The sequence below is a fragment of the Scardinius erythrophthalmus genome, assembly GCF_964197995.2.
Source record: "Scardinius erythrophthalmus genome assembly, chromosome: 5".
Taxonomy (NCBI): Eukaryota; Metazoa; Chordata; class Actinopteri; order Cypriniformes; family Leuciscidae; genus Scardinius; species Scardinius erythrophthalmus.
Genome location: NC_138225.1, coordinates 5,930,624 through 5,948,715, shown reverse-complemented (window position 1 = coordinate 5,948,715; position 18,092 = coordinate 5,930,624). Strand labels below are relative to the sequence as shown.

The 18,092-nt window shown below is 41.5% G+C and overlaps 1 protein-coding gene across 3 annotated transcripts in view; it reads right to left on the bottom strand.

Annotated features, from left to right (window-relative positions):
* unc5ca (unc-5 netrin receptor Ca) overlaps nt 1-18,092 on the bottom strand; it is a 156,666-nt gene that overhangs the window by 85,991 nt on the left and 52,583 nt on the right. For all 3 annotated transcript variants that reach the window (XM_081365378.1, XM_081365376.1, XM_081365377.1), the window contains exons 2-3: nt 16,981-17,214; nt 2,592-2,735 (exon numbers count right to left, since the gene is read on the bottom strand). In XM_081365378.1, the coding sequence (XP_081221504.1) occupies nt 2,592-2,735; nt 16,981-17,214 (378 nt within the window). The remainder of the gene's footprint in view (nt 1-2,591; nt 2,736-16,980; nt 17,215-18,092) is intronic.

Below are 18,092 nucleotides of genomic sequence, written 5' to 3'. Positions count from 1 at the left end.
GCTGCGATTCCTCCATTCAACTGGACATAAAACACACATGTCTGCATGAGACAAATATCTTCAGCCTGTCTAGCCTTTTACTACTCTGCTCATTCACACACACACACAAACTGTGCATGTCTGTTTTCCTTCACATTACTGATCGAGGTAATAGGCAAATAAATCACGTCTCAGAGGGGGTGTGTGTCCGTGCGAGTGTGTGCGCGTACGGTAATGCATTCAACTCATAGTTTTAGTGCTCTACATTGCTACAGCAACAAATCTTAAACAGCATTAATATCCTGAAAAGAGCTGAAGCCACACACACACACACACCTGTAACAGCACTCCTATTTCATTCATAATTATAATGTCTCGACTTCACACAGCTGCCACACAGTCCCTCAACTAATCACATATAATGTCCAGCGGTATTTAAAGTCATCAAATATAACATATATCATTATACTATACATTGTCACTAAACTAATAAATAATGTATCAAGTCACTGAACTAATTATATATAACACTCATTACTAAACATCATCCCTAAACTAATAATATTGGAAATATAAAACATTTAAAGTAAATATAACATCTTGGATGTTATAAGATGTTATAACATCTTATAACATCTTATAACAAGCTGTACATAATTGCCAAGTTATTATCCAAAATTCAAATGACGTGCATGTTTTTCCAACGACTGTGAATGTGACTTGTGGATAACATTCTCTTCATAATGCAAAACTATCCTGAACTTTTGAACACAGACATCGCTCACAACGACCTGAAGATTCAAGCATCCATCACCATCCAAACAAAACTGCAAAAAAGAGGTGTACTCGTGATCCGTATGAACCCATCATCTCCACTGACACACACACACACACACACACTGGACAGTGCTTGTGTGTCAGAAACTCACATGAATTTATCTGGGCAGTAAATTTGTGGTCGGCGGTGAATCATTGAGATAATCTATCATCTTGTTCAATCCTCCTGTCATGTTCGCCTCTCTCTGTGATAGCGGCCGTATGTCTGCGGAGTGTGCTTCTGTGTGAGTGTGTTCGTATCTTTGTGTGTGTTGGCGTGTGAAAAAGAGAAATTTCTGCCCTGCTCAATCACCCGTAAAATAACCCAGCTGAGAGTTCCCACAATGCACCTCTGCTCACACTATGACTGAATGAGTCAACACATACACAAACACCTTCTATGTAAATATATCTATGAGGACTTTCTATCTATCTATCTATCTATCTATCTATCTATCTATCTATCTATCTATCTATCTATCTATCTATCTATCTATCTATCTATCTATCTATCTATCTATCTATCTATCTATCTATCTATCTATCTATCTATCTATCTATCTATCTATCTATCTATCTATTTATCCTTCCATTCATCCCTCCCTCCATCTGTCCTTCCATCCATCCATCCATCCATCCATCCATCCATCCATCCATCCATCCATCCATCCATCCATCCATATACCTATCTATCTATCTATCTATCTATCTATCTATCTATCTATCTATCTATCTATCTATCTATCTATCTATCTATCTATCTATCTATCTGTCTGTCTGTCTGTCTGTCTGTCTGTCCGTCCGACCGTCCGTCCGTCCATCCATCCATCCATCCATCCATCCATCCTTCCATCCATCCATCATCCATCCATCCATCCATCCATCCATCCATCCATCCATCCATCCATCCATCCATCCATCCATCCATCATCCATCCATCCATCCATCCATCCGTCCATCCTTCCATCCATCCATCCTATCATCCATAAATCCATCCATCCATCCATCCGTCCGTCCGTCCGTCCATCCATCCATCATCCATCCATCCATCCATCCATCCATCCATCTGAAAGAATCCCCAAGGAGGAAGCTTCTTGTGTTGTACTGCTAGTCAGCTTCAGTCACCGTGTCTCTCTCTCTCTCTCTCTCTCTCTCTCTCTCTCTCTCTCTCTCTCTCTCTCTCTCTCTCTCTCTCTCTCTCTCTCTCTCTCTCTCTCTCTCTCTCTCTCTCTCTCTCTCTCTCTCTCTCACACACACACACACACACACACACACACACACACACACAGTGAAGTGTCCTTGGGCCGCACAGCTAACCTGCTCCTAACTCACACACACTCAAGATGAACGTCAGGAAATTAACAAGATTAATAAGACCATAAAGAGATGTCCAGACAGTCCCCTGTGTGTGTGTGTGTGTGTGTGTGTGTGTGTGTGTGTGTGTGTGTGTGTGTGTGTGTGTGTGTGTGTGTGTGTGTGTGTGCGTGTGTGTGTGTGTGTGTGTGTGTTTGTGTGCTCCAGACTGTGTCCTGTCTGCAGTCTCTGATCTGCATAAATGCTCCATTACCTTCAGCCAGCTTACAGACTATCTCACAGACTGTGTGTGTGTGTGTGTGTGTGTGTGTGTGTGTGTGTGTGTGTGTGTGTGTGTGTGTGTGTGTGTGTGTGTGTGTGTGTGGTGTGTGTGTGTGTGTGTGTGTGTGTCAATAAACATGAAGCCAAAGAGTCTGTGAATCTCCTGCAGTCAGAGCAGACAGAGCAAAGACTCGTGTGTGTGTGAGTGTGTTTATACTCACATGCGATGCGGACGTGCACCTTGCGGCTCTTGGTTGTTCCTGCAGAGCTCCAGGCGACACACTGGCACCAGTAATCTTCCAAACCAAACAACTCCTCCACCTGCTGTCGAGAAATCTCAATCCGTGCTTCCCTCACCACCAAACCTGCACACACACACACACACACACACATCAGACTCACACTGGCAGAGCGTAACGTCTGATCCACATTGATTGAGAACAAGCACAGATTTTTGCATAAATAATTTATTCAATTTCATTGAATAAAATCTGATTGCACATTTAAAATAAAATGTTTTCATGTATCCTAAACTAGGCAATCCAACGTAAATATCTGCATTAGAAGCATTTGCAAAGAAAGTGTAGCTGCATGAGTTTCGAGTGTGTCAGCGGATCAAAGAAGCCTTGGGATGGCTGTGTTTGCTTTTCTAACATATCTAGAAAAATATGCCAAGAACAATTCTTTTCATGTTTCTAACCAAAGAGGAGACAAGCATTTTGTGTAAACATTCCCGTCAAAAAGCATTCCAGTAGCTCAAACAGCAGAGTGTTGCGTTATCAATCTCAGGGTCATGGGTTCGAACTGATGACCTGCGTAGTTTGAATGCAATTAAAGTCGCTTATAAAAGCGTCTGTCAAATGCATTAATGTAAAATGTGTAAAAATATCAGCTTCATGCCCAATCCTGCTCCAATAACTTGAACTCTCTGGATGAGATGTCTGTTGTATGTATAAATAATGAACCCCTCAATGTCTCCATGAAATTTTCCCTGATAGAAATCAATAGCTCACACTTACCCTCCTCTGTGTGTATTTGTTTAGTGCTTAGGGGATTTGTGTGTTTATGGCACCATTTGGTGCAGAATGCTGGATGTGAACGGGAGAAACCTGTAGCCTTCAACAGAATACATGAAATGAGAATGAAAAGACACACACATGAATGTTTAAACAAACATCACTCATGGTCAAACAGCTATAAAAGAGGATTCACACAGGATGAGGTCAAGAATGATGATCTAAACTGTGTTTTACAGTCAAGAACTCAATGCAGACACACACGCACACTGCAAAAAAACCTGTATGTATGTACATGTATGTGAGAAGCAAAATTGCATAGGTTTTAAGACTTCAGGAAATATATCTTAAATGAAGCTTATATTTTTTTTTTAGTGTCGAGATCAATTAATAAGTTCCACAAATTAAGTTGTCTAAAAATAAAAATTAATTTAATTCAGATCATTTGTACTGGAAAACAAGACAGAAATACTAATTAAGATAATGAAAGAAAGTAAAGAATTTAAAGAGCAAGCTAAATTAAAATAGAAAACAAACAGGGAACCCAATCTGCATTTCCCAAGGAAAGATCAGTGTCTGCAAGGCAGCAGAAGAATCATGTTAAAGTTTTAATCTTAAGTTCTATTATCATGACACTCACATCTCAAAACACTTGTTTTCTGTCGGCCGTGCCTGAGAAACACTACACGGTGTGTTTGCAGAGAAAAGATGGCTTAGAAAGTTTTAAAAATGCAAGAAAGAAAAGATCAATCACAAATCAAGTAAATAGAGCAATTGCAAAAGAGCATGCAAATATTACAGTCACTGTCAGTTACAATTTGCATGCTAAACATTCTAGAAAAGTAACTTAGAGATTCTAAAAATGATGTTAAAGGTACACTATCAATGCATCATCAATCCTTCTTCCAAAACGTGTTTTTGTCGTACCCTGATTCACTACGGTAAGCCTGTTATAAGTGATTATATTTTAGACCTGTCGGGATGGTCTTCGTGGGAAATTGTGTATTCGTCACTTGCCCATGCGTGTCTCGTCATAAAGTTGCTCCGGCTATTTTGACATTTTTGGTAAAGGTTAGTTGTCACAACGAGTGAAAAAGTTTGACAAGGAGCAGCTAAAACTCAAACCTACAGGAATCACTCAACAGAGGAGAGTCTGCAGAGAAAAAGAGAGCGCGACAGAGCTCGTAATAAAACAAGAATCAACATTGGCTTGGCTTTTCGGAGATGTTGAGAACTGAGGGATTTGAAATGTTGTAAAAGCAACAGAGATGATGGCGTTTTTATTACTCAACAGGAGAGTAAGGTGTTTTATTGAACAGATAAATGGCCATATAGCCCTCTAACAGAGTTCATCGTAAAGCATTATCTATTATGAAGATCATTTCATTAAGGTTGTTGTAACGCTGTGCTGGAATTTATTTACAAGAAAGCAGCGTGTCTATTAACGGGTAAAGATACAGTAACGTCTTCAGATAGTCAGCTTGAGATCCTTTCCATCTAAACTGGTTATATCTCTTAAGTCTAGTAGTGAATCTTTTATGAGCAGTCGGATAACCATATTCATCCACACAATCACAGAGCCGAAGCACAACCAAAACAATGTTCTTCCACAAAATCTAAGCAGTTTATATATTTTTTAACTGCAAGAGGGACAAAAGTTACATAGTGTACCTTTAAAATATGAAGTTTGCAAACAATAGCCGGCATACCTCATGCTGAAATTAACTACAAAACAGTCAAGAATCCAAGGCGAAACGTAAGTAACTTTGTGGGCGGATCTCAGTCGCTGCTGCTATTATACCGGCGGGATAAATGACTCTTGCACCCGACGCACATCTAAAATGGGTTGGTCTGAAGTAGCTTCATTACTCATAGGTGTGGTTTGGGCGTAACGTGAAATAAAGCAATCAGAGCGTCATCTCACATTCCCTTTAAGAGCAGGCGCGCTTGTGCCATGGCGGATTCCTATTATAACGGTGGATTTGCCAGGCGCACGCCAGGAGCGGTTCACAGCCGAGGAGACAGACGTTCTCGTCAGGGCCGTAAAACACAGAGAAGTGACATTGTGGATGGAGAAACCACCCAAAATTAGCTTCGGTTAAACAGGCGTATGATAATTTGGGTAAATGTGTAAGCTAGATTTATGCCTATTTTTCACATCTTCATGTACACCACAATGATTTCCCTCATGTGGAATATTTTTCCTTGTAATTATGTATGGTTTGCAAAAATGGGAACTGCTGCCTGCTTCTGTGTAGAAGTAAAGTATATGCGCGTTGTGCACACGCTACATTATGGCCAAGCATGAGCCCTTAAAATAGCATCTGAATAACGCACCACTGACTTTAGACTAGGTTTTTCCTGGTCAGTGGTGGAATTGCTTTCTGGAACTGCAAAATAGCACCAGGGAACGTTTGTGCCGGAACAAGCCTCCTCTTTTCACTGAACTGCCTCCGGGAGCGCAAGTTCATTCCTTAATTTACAGACGTGCGTCTGTGGAGGGAAAAGCGCGCTGTGCGTCGGGTGTCAAATAGGAATGATACATGCGTCGGTGTACAAAGTCAATTGCGCTGGGTGCAAGTTAGGGCCCTTTATGTTAAGTGACTATTAGTGAGCTGAATTAATTGCGGAAAAAATATAAATAGATCTTAACATTTCTGAAGAAAAAGTGTGTAGTGCAAAACTGACAGGTTGCTTATTGGTCAAGTCTCTGTGATTTTCTAGACACGGGTCCCTCCTTCAATGTTAGTCTGTTTGATGTTTTCACCTGTTTTATTGTTTTATAAGTTAGTAAAGTAACAGCAGTCCTCTCCTACAGCACACATGATTTGAGGAATTATTCATACTGTACCTGGAGCTCAAACGCACTGAACCTTAACATTAAGAGGTTTGTTCAAATCACTATGAGCAGTAGCAACAGTAATGGTGCCTTAAAAACATCCCTAACAATAGACTGTTGGATGAATTTCAATACAGCACTGATTTGCAAGCATAAAAAGACACACAAAGCATGTAAAAGCACATGCACACACACACACACACACACACACACATATAAAAACAGGAAGAAAATCAATGACAGCAATAATGGAATGTGGTGCATTCACATTAAGATCTGTAAGCACACACGCTTTTGTTTTGGATTATTGTGAATATGAATTTAAAACTGGCACCGAACTGAATCCCTGCTGAATTTCTCTTTGGGAGATCTGTCAAGAACACAGACACAGCAAATTAATCTGGACCATTCACTCTCTTTACTGTTCTGTGTTATTCGCTGATATTGTGCATGTGAATAATTATCACAAACACTTCTGAAGGATCATGTGACACTGAAGACTGGAGTAATGATGCTGAAAATTCAGCTTTGATCACAGGAATAAATTACATTTTACAATATATTCAAATAGAAAACAGTTCTTGTTTTTACTGTATATTTGTACTGTACTTCCCAACCCCAAAATTTTTAACAGTATTGTATATACTGGAGTATGAGATCATTAAGAACAAGATATTTAATTACTGTCTCTGATTTCAAATATTGTTTCAAAAATCCCCCCCCCCCAAAAAGAGTTAGTAAATTCAATTCAATTCGATTTCAGTGAATCAGTTTAATCTGTCCTTTTCAATGAATTGATTGAAACTCAGATTTTAGGATTTGTTTTTATAGTCGTTTAAAATTATTATATTATTATATAAGTCCCTGTGCAGCATTTTTCATATACTACATTTCTAAAACTTTATCATATATAATTGTTTTTCTTCAAATTATAATTATTATACATGCATTTTTTATATGAGCTCAAATTAATTGATATTTGATATTTAAATATTTAAATAATTCAATTAATTTAATATTTGTCCTAGTACTATCAGCCACCACATAATAAATGATCAGTCTTAATTTCCAGAAATCACTGGAAACTTACTTGACTTTGTGAATGTGTTTCTGAATGGCATTATATTGCGTAAACATGTTAACACGTCTGTTTAAAGTCACCATGAAATCAAAATTGACCATAATTTTTTTTTATGGAACATTGCAATATTTATTATAAATAATGTATCCATGCACATTAATATTTTTATTTATTTTTAATTCATGTTTGCCCTTGTAATCTGTAATCAAAATAACTTCCCCTCCCTCTTGTAGCGACATCACTTCTCTTCTCTGATGACGAGGGCGGAGCAACCTGTCACTCACATGAGATTGACCAATAGCAAACCACAACCATCCAATCAATTCCCCGTGGACAAAATCAAGTCCCGCCCTATATATATTTTTTCTTGTTCGAGAAGCCTCTCACAATAGAGAAGAAAAGACTATTGCAACTTCAGTTTCATGTCAACTCTAAACTAGACCATGCGAGACAAAAACCACAGTAGTAGTTTCTATTTGAACCAGATAATGAGTCTCATTTTGAGTCTTATGCACTACAGTATATATACACAGACACACAAAACACTCAAACACACTATGAGTCGATTACACACCAGCATTTCATGGCATGGAACAGATTTAACCTTGTTTACTCACAATCGCCAAAATGAACAATGAAATTGATTCATAACGATATTACACCACTCCAAATAGAGATACATAGCGATGCCAGAGGGAGCTAGTCGGCGAACAAAGACAGGCCTGAACCAACCATGAGAGTGAAAATCTAATTAAAAGCATAAACTATACCTCTCTTGCTCTTTTTCGCTCTCTCTAAATCTCTTTCTCTCTCACACGCCATCATTTTTTATGATAAACGTTAACTGTCGCACATTAAGGCCCCTCGATAAAGTTCCACGACAGTGTTTAGAGCAGCCGGTCCCATAATAACTACACGCTCTGACCCCGAGTAATATCCGAGGTGTGATTATGACAGTAAAGTTTCCACCACAGAGATATTAGAGCAGAATTACTGCGGTGGGTTGATATCAAAGATCCATTAGAGTCATTAGCTCAATAGGAGCTTGTTAACCTCTGCGTAATGAATTGAGCTCTTCGCTCGCCCACACCGAGAGCGGCTTGTGTCGGTTTCTCCTGCGGTGAGGTGATTGTGCTTCAGCCTCAGCCAATACAGGCTATTTTCACTCTTAATGATCGAACGTTAGTGGAGGGCTGCTAGCTTTCCCAACCTCGAAATGCACAGCAGTGTTTCTTCAACAGCAAACATTGGGCCCATACGTGAACGCAAATGCTTGGATTCCTTTTAATTCTCACATCCATGTTGCATTCTCAGTGCTATAGCAAACATTAACATTATTCTACAGCTAGTTTTCTCATTCAGGTCAAAAACAGGTTCATAAACTACCATTCAAATGTTTGAGGTCAGTAAATTAATTAATACTTTTATTCAGCAAGGACTCGTTGAACTGATCAAAAGTGACATTTAAAAAATGACAGAAAAGACATTTAAAAAAATCTTTCAAAAGATTTCTATTTCAAATAAATTATGTTCTTCTGAACTTTCTATTCATCAAGGAATCCTGACATGTCATGGTTTCCACAAAAATATTAAGCAGCACAACTGTTTTCAACTTTTATAATAATAATACATGTTTCTTGAGCAGCAAATCAGCATTTTAGAAGTCAGCACTCTGTTGTTTATATGATGGTACTGCAAGTTCAAGATTTCTTTAAAGGTCCCATATCGTACACCTTTCTGAAGTTTTATTTTAGGTTGTTATGTCCTTAAGAATATATATTTGCTGTATTAGAACCAAAAACCTTCCCAATATATTTTTATAGCTCCTTTCTCAGCAGCTCTGCTTCAGGTCGATTTTAGCATGTCTAATTAATATTCATGAGCCTCTCTTCTGATTGGCCTGTTGTTTTCTGAGTGACGCACGGCCAGGCCAACCACAGGTAACTAGTGTCACGACTTGGGGAAGTACAAAAGGTGCGAGGACTCAAGTGCGGAAGAGTGGTTATTTATTAATAAAGAAAGAACAAACACAAAACAAAACCCACGAGGGGGAAAAACATAACTAGTAAACACAATACCAAACAAAACCAGAACATGAAACTAACTGCAGGGTCACGGGGAAACAAGAAACATTTGACAACGAACCAACACAGACAGCAAACAAGAGGGGACTTAAAAAGGGAATAAATCAAGAGGGAACAGGTGGAACAAATAATCAATAATTAGATAACAAGATGGGAGGGGCTAGACAATAGACACGAGCACATGGCCCAAAATAACAAAACACCCATGTGCAGCACAAGACAGGACAGGCATGTGACATTACCCCCTCCCTACGGAGCGGCTACCAGACGCTCCATCAGGCCAGGCCAGGGCGGGACGGGAGGGACAGACCAGGGAGGGACGGGAGGGACAGACCAGGGAGGGACGGGAGGGACAGACCAGGGCGGGACAGACCAGGGCGGAGACGACAGTCCAACGGGCGGCCAGGGCGGAGAAGACCCCTCGGGCGGCCAGGGCGGAGAAGACCCCTCGGGCGGCCAGGGCGGAGAAGACCCCTCGGGCGGCCAGGGCGGAGAAGACCCCTCGGGCGGCCAGGGCGGTGAAGATCCCTCGGGCGGCCAGGGCGGTGAAGACCCCTCGGGCGGCCAGGGCGTTGAAGACCCCTCGGGCGGCCAGGGCGGTGAAGACCCCTCGGGCGGCCAGGGCGGTGAAGACCCCTCGGGCGGCCAGGACGGTGAAGACCCCTCGGGCGGCCACGGCGGAGACGACCCCTCGGGCGGCCAAGGAACAGTCACCGGTTCAGGAACTGAAACAGACTCCAGCGGCTCAGAAACTGGAACAGACACTGGCTCTGGCTCAGAAACTGGAACAGACACCGGCTCCGGCTCAGAAACTGGAACAGACACCGGCTCCGGCTCAGAAACTGGAACAGACACTGGCTCCGGCTCAGGAACAGACACTGGCTCCGGCTCAGGAACAGACACTGGCTCCGGCTCAGGAACAGACACTGGCTCCGGCTCAGGAACAGACACTGGCTCCGGCTCAGGAACAGACACTGGCTCAGGAACTGGAACAGACATCACCGGCTCAGGAACAGACACTGGCTCTGGCTCAGGAACAGACACTGGCTCAGGAACTGGAACAGACATCACCGGCTCAGGAACAGACACTGGCTCTGGCTCCGGCTCAGGAACAGACACTGGCTCTGGCTCCGGCTCAGGAACAGACACTGGCTCCGGCTCAGGAACAGACACTGGCTCCGGCTCAGGAACAGACACTGGCTCCGGCTCAGGAACAGACACTGGCTCCGGCTCAGGAACAGACACTGGCTCCGGCTCAGGAACAGACACTGGCTCCGGCTCAGGAACAGGCTCGACGGCGGCCATCTTGTCAGGGGACACAGGCTCGGCAGGCGTGACGTGAGCAGGCTCGGCGGCGGCCATCTTGTCCGAAGACACAGGCTCGGCAGACGTGACGTGAACAGTCTCTGGATTGGCCGACGTGGCGAGCAGCTCGGGCGGGGCCGGCAGGGCGAGCAGCTCGGGCGGGGCCGGCAGGGCGAGCAGCTCGTGCGGGGCCGGCAGGGCGAGCAGCTCGGGCGGGACCGGCAGAACAGTACGCCTGGGCGGCGCGGGCAGGGCAAGACGCCTGGGCAGAGGACGACGTCTGGGAGGTTCATTAAGGACGATAGTCACCTCCGGGATGGTCTCCGTGTTATGATCCACCGGATTCGGGACCACCGGAACTGGGACCACCGGAACTGGGACCACCGGAACTGGGACCACCGGAACTGGAATCACCGGCACTGTTGCGAAGGGATTCTTCCTTCTCCTCCGTTTCGGGACCACTGGACTCGGGATCCCCGGACTCGAGACCACCGGACTCGGGACCACCGGACTCGGGACCACCGGACTCGGGACCACCGGAACAGTCACGGAGGGGTTCTTCCTTCCTCTCCTCCGTCTCGGGACCAGCGGTGAGGGCTTGCCCTTCTGCTGACCGCCATCTGCCATGAGTCTCTCCTCCTCCATAGTCCTCTGAGCACACCTGGCGAAATACTCAAACAAGGAGATTGGAGACCCCTTATCCTCGCCAGAAAAAAACTCACTCCGCTGAATCCACATCTTTGGGTTGGTTCGTTCTGTCACGACTTGGGGAAGTACAAAAGGTGCGAGGACTCAAGTGCGGAAGAGTGGTTATTTATTAATAAAGAAAGAACAAACACAAAACAAAACCCACGAGGGGGAAAAACATAACTAGTAAACACAATACCAAACAAAACCAGAACATGAAACTAACTGCAGGGTCACGGGGAAACAAGAAACATTTGACAACGAACCAACACAGACAGCAAACAAGAGGGGACTTAAAAAGGGAATAAATCAAGAGGGAACAGGTGGAACAAATAATCAATAATTAGATAACAAGATGGGAGGGGCTAGACAATAGACACGAGCACATGGCCCAAAATAACAAAACACCCATGTGCAGCACAAGACAGGACAGGCATGTGACAACTAGGGTCATGTATGCCGTAGCCTGCTGTGGCTTGGTGATGCTCACAAGTAAGGTAAATAAAACACCTGTAATGATGGACATTGCTGACGGAAATGTTATCCGGCCTTATATGTTCGAGCCGGACTCAGATCCCGAATCGGCAGCGACAAGAGACAACCACCTCCTTATTTTCGGCGTTATTGTAAGAGTATTACAATTACCATTACATCAATGCTGCATGCAAATTTAATGTTAAAGCTATACTGTGTATCTTTTTAAGTTGATTCTTAGCATAAAACACTTTGTTCTATCAAAAGTATATGTGCTCATTCATGTGTAATTACTTCCACCAACTAATAAAGTATTCTCGTAAGCGTAAAATCTGCCATTTATAATACATACGCGCAGTGGCGGATTTAGCAAATCGGGGGCCCAAGGCGAAGGTAGGTAGGCAATGGGCCCCTCCCCATCCAATCTTTAAAAGAGAACGAAAAAAATATGTACCGACTGAATGGTGGATATATAGGCAGGTAAAGCTAATCTACGGGGAAGTAAAGGTTAGAGAGGAGAAAAATGTCCCCTTTAAACCCTGCATATACTTCTTTACTCCTAAACAGAAACATGTTACAATGTTTACATGGTACAATTTCTGGTAAGCTATGTTTTTTTTTTTTTTTTTTTTCGGTTTTTTTTTTTTTTTTGCTTGACAAATTTCACCATTTCGATTCAATTCTTGTGATTTGATTCAATATTGACTCATTTGGATAAATATTAGGTAACGTTTCACAATTTAGGCACTTTTTCCTCAAGAAAAAAAAAAGCCTTATCAGCTGGTATAATTTAAGGTTAAAATAAATAATATAGTAGCCTACACATATTTAACCAAATACTCTCTATAGTTCTTTTTTTAGCCATGGCTTTCACGAGGTAAATGTTATGTGATGATTGTTCTCCAGCTGTTTTACCTCTTTCCACGGTTGAAAAACACTTATTGATCGATATTATGAATGAGGAATATACATTTCGGTAAGTTATACTGGATCTTTCAACATAGTTAATTCGTGTTTATTTAGATGATCAGTTCACGTGCCGCTATAGGAATCTGTCACGTCACATTAAAATGGTAAAACGGTCTTAAATTTCGTAATAGAATTAACAGAATCTGAGAGCTGAGATTTTTTTTTAAATATCATGATTCATAAGTAAACTGCTCAGTTTTGTCTGTCGATCTCCGTGTCCTCTGCTTCACGATTTTTCTGTGCGTTGGACGTTGTTGTTCCTGATCTGTATCCCCAACAGTAGCCGTAAAAAAGTTTGTCATCTTTGGCAGCGTTCCCAAATAGCCTACCTATCAGAGTCTTTTCACTTTTTCTTTTATTTGAGCCGCTTGGGTAACTTCGAAACTTTACATTTTCGCGTTTAGACTCGTCGTGCTCTGTTTGTGTATTTCCCAGTCCTCCTGTTACTGCGTGTTGTTTATCTTTCGCGCTGCGCACCTTTACGGACTTTCCTCCCGCTTCTTCCTTTTTTAAGCACCGCTTGGGTAGCTAGCTTCGCTTAATTTTTACTCTGTCTACTACTCTGTACACTCTGTCTGTCAATCACTTCTTTTTCTCCGTCAGTTTTTTGGCACAGTCTTGTCACTTTCGCAGATGCGCAGTTGGTGAGATAATGGAATAGTCCAATGTAGTGAGGCGGGGGCCCCCTCCTGTCCGCGACACTAATGATTTGATGCCATTTTTCGCAAATGGAGTTTTAGAAATATATAATAAAAAAAACTTAAGCATAAGTTAATAGGGCATGTTGGGGGCCCCAAGGTAGCTCGGGGCCCAAGGCAATTGCCGACCTTTGCCTAATGGTAAAGTCCGCCCCTGCATACGCGTGAGTCGCTCGAATGGCGGCAGCCATGTTGCGCCTCCATCTTGAAAATACATTAGCCAAAGAGGGACATTCCTGGAAATTCAAGCTTCGCCTTTCGCGTTTTACACTCAGTGACACAGAGACGAATGCGAGGGGGAGATTACTCGCGACTGCCGGCGGATTTGAAAGATTGCTAAAGATGGAGGATCACGCCTATTTTCGAGGACATGTAGCAGAGTCGCCAAGGAAGCGAAAGAGAGAATTAAAACGTCAACGCGACAGGCAAATCAGCAAGACCAAAGTCAATATTGAAGTAACTTTTCCCAGATGGAAAGAGCTCACGAGGAGCAAAGATTTTAAAACGGACGCCGAAGTTGCCTGCTTTCTTCTCGGCAGGTAAATCAGCCTATTTGTGTAAATTCGAAGTTTTATAGATGCTTGTCTAACCGTAGCATGGTTGTGCATAACGCCAGAACGACCTCTAGTATAACTTGCGTTACTTTTCCTTGCGTCAATGGTGAAAAAGTATTGTTTACCTTGTAACATAAATCTGTGCTGCGACGGATCACAGGTGATGAATAGTTTTAAAGGCGCAATTTTTTAAGCTATATAAAAAAAGGACACTGTAAATTTTAGTTATTTTTAATTGCTTTTACTTTGTACATAATGTAACGTTAGCCCTATCTGAAGGAACACTCATGGACGAAGTCGAACTGGAAACCATGTTAATCTTGGAATAATACGGCCACCGTAGGAGTTAAAACTCCCGGATATTGAAAGGAACAGAAACTAATATTCACTGGGTAGTCATATACAATTTCACCGCTAGATGGGGGAAAATATCACACAGTGTAGCTTTAACGCTAATTTAAACTGTCTGTAAACAAACTCAAAGACTTTTGTCGAATTCGATTTAAATCTCCAAAATATGTACGTTAATAGCTAGTTATACACTGATTTTGAAACACTTAACTGCTTTATAATATGTAACGTTAGCAGGCAGACACTGAATGCAGTAAGCCATGTAACTATTGCTTTCCTGCTGATACAGTAAGTCGACGTGCTACAATTTCTTTCAAAAATGTTACTTTGTACTGTTGTAATGTTAAAAGTAGTACTTGTGGTAAATCTGCAAGGATGCCCACAGAACGCGAGAACATATACTGCAATTGACACCCAAGGTAAACTTGTAAAACTATGAACAGTAGGGACTGCATGCAGCATCTTTGAGAAACCGGCATTGAACTGAGCCTGACTGACGAAGCGGTCACTTGTGAACTGTGCAGAACTAAATTGCTGTGGTATTTCTGAATAAATAAACATTAGCCACTGTTCTCTTATATTAATGTTGTTCGGAAGCCTGTGCAGTGATGTAGTTTCGTGACGGTGGGCGGTGCTCGGGGTGGGACTGAGTAGTTGACATCACATTTATACGGAAGTCCCAACGGCGCGTGAAAAGGCACAGCTACTTTACGCAGGCAGTGTGCATTTGTCTGTGGATCGACTGTTTTGAAGCTTATATGGTAGTTTCACAGCCCCTAGACCTCTGTTAGCATGAAAAAACCCAGGAAATCTCAGTTTTGACAACATGGGACCTTTGCACGTTTTGGAGGTGGGGAAAAAAATGACTTGCACCTGTAATTGCACCTTTCAACTAATTGCAGCATTTTATCTTTCGACTATCACCAAAAGTGGACTTAGATCACACACTGTTCTTGGCTTTTACTTTGTATTCTGTTCTCATAGTGTGCAAAAAGACATTTATGCATTTGGCAAATGCTTTTATCTGAAGTGACATTGCTTTGAAGGTATACACTATGGAAGCTTGTTTCCGCCACGTAATAAAAAAGGTAATTGCGACTTTTTATCTCACAATTCAGATGTTTTTTCTCGCAATTGCGTGTTTACATCTCACAATTCAGACTTTTTTTCTCAGAATTGTGTGATATTAACTCTCTTTTCTCAGTGGCGGAAACAAGCTTCTACAAGTACGTCTTAAGTTATACATATTATCAGTTCATGCATTCCCTGTGGATTGAACCCATGCTGTTTCTAGTGCCATGTGACACTGTTTGAGCCACAGGACTGTGACAAAAAAACAAACAGACACTGTCATTTACTCAGCAGATTTAACAACACAGAAAAAACAAAGGTACCACGAATAACCAAAAAAACATGATTCCTAAGAGTAAGTCTACATGAAAAAAAGCTTTTAAAAAGCATTTTTGTTAGTGTGAAGAATCTTTAAGAAGAATCACTTCAGAAGAATACTGACCGTCATGGGGAAATCAAATGGGGAGTCAAAATAAGATACTATTTTAATTCATTTTACTCTAATTCATTTTATAACTGTTTTAATTTCCCCTGCTTTAATTTTGTGTCTATTTTCTATGCCAAGCTCTATGAATTGCTATAGTGTGATTATTATAATTCCTTTCTATGTAAAACACTTTGAATAACTGTTTGAATTTTCCTTGCTTTTATTTTGTGATTATTTTTATTCCTCTCTATGTAAAGCACTTTGAATTGCCATAGTGTATGACATGTGCTATATAAATAAACTTGCCTTGCCTTTAAATAACCTAAAAACCTTTTGTGCAATGGTTCTTCAAGGTTCTTCATGTAACCATTATGCCAATAAAGAAGCTTTATTTTTACAAATAAATGTGAATTGAATTGAATTGAATTGAACATTGACACTGTTATTGAACTAAACTGAATCCACACAGAACTATACTAAGCTGAATAATGACACTATTTTCTTCTGTAGAGCCACTTTATACAGTAGATAAACTGAGTTTGTTTCATAATTGATGCTGAATGATGACACTTGACTTCTGTAGAGCTGCTTTACAGCTGAAACTGAATTTGTTTCATAATTAATGAATTTTGCAACTGTTATTTTCCTGTTTATCACCATGAAGCTGCTTCAATACGATCTGTATTGTATAAGTCACTATATTATGTGATTTGACATTCAATGACGGTCAGTCATCTAGGTTGTGTCTCTGGCCATAGTTGTTGGTGACTAGCCTTAATCTCAGTGTCCATAGCAGTCATATAAAAAATAAAATCCTTGAGAGCTCTGATAACATTACATAAAAATACACAAACCAGTATGTGTCAGGGAGGGGGTTATCTATCTCTCTAGCAGCACCTTTAGCAATGGAAACCATAAATAAACCAGAGCTATCACGTTTTTATTGCACCTCAGAAAAGGCCATAATGTTTCTGACCCATAAACGAGAGTGATGGTGAATGAAGCGTGTGTGTGTGTGTGTGTGTGTGTGTGTGTGTGTGTGTGTGTGACTGACCCGACGTCTCGTCCACCCGCTCCTCTATGGTGTGCTCTCTCTGATGGACCCACTCGCTGTTGCACTTGAAGTAGATCTGTGCGGCTGGCGTGGCCGTGCAGAAGAGATTGACAGCTTTGTTCTTGACGATGTAAGCGTCCTCCGGCTCCAGGAGGAAGTGTGGGAGAGGTTCCGGCGGGTCGCTCGGGAAGGTCTCTGGCAGCTCTCCCAAACCCAACAGGAAGTCATCATCACCTGGGGCAAAAACACAGACAGCGTGAGCCTTAAAATCAGCATGAAATGGAAGTTGTGATATAGTCTGAGTGAAACGGCATCTCGAACAAAAAAATAATTAGGGCGGGATTTGATATTGTCCGTGGGAAATTGATTGGATGGTTGTGGTTTGCTATTGGTGGATCTCATGTGAGTGACAGGTTGCCCCGCCCTCACGCCAGTGAACACATCATCAGAGAAGAGAAGAGATGACGCTGCGAGAGGAAGGGAGGGATTTTGATTCAAGATTATAAGGGCGCAAGAATAAAAATAAAAAATAAATGTGCACAGATAAATCATTTATAATAAATACTGCAATAAAAAGAACTGCCCATTTAGATTTCTTGGTGACTTTAAGGAAGTGAGTGGGGAAACAGAGTGATGCCTTTCTAAAGTGCCATTAGATGATGGATTTGCAAATCATCAATTCCATCTTCAAGTTATGTTCACTACTGTTCAGAATGTACAAGTAATGTTACTAAAGATTTCTATTTCAAAGAAATTCTGTTATTTTGAACTTTCTACTCATCAAAGAATCCTGGGGGGAAAAAAATGCATCACGGTTTCCACAAAAATATGAAGCAGCACAACTGTTTTCAACACTGATAATAAACAGAAATGTTTCTTGAGCAGCAAATCAGCATACTAGAATGATTTCTGAAGGATCATGTGACACTGAAGACTGGAGGAATGATGCTGAAAATTCACCTTTTAGTCAATACAGCTGAAATTGTAATAATATTTCACAATATTGCCATTTTTGCGCAAATAAATACAGCCTTGGTGAGCCTGAGACTTCTTTTAAAAACATAAAAATATTTTTTTCCAGCTTTTGAATGGTAGAGTATAACTGAAACACT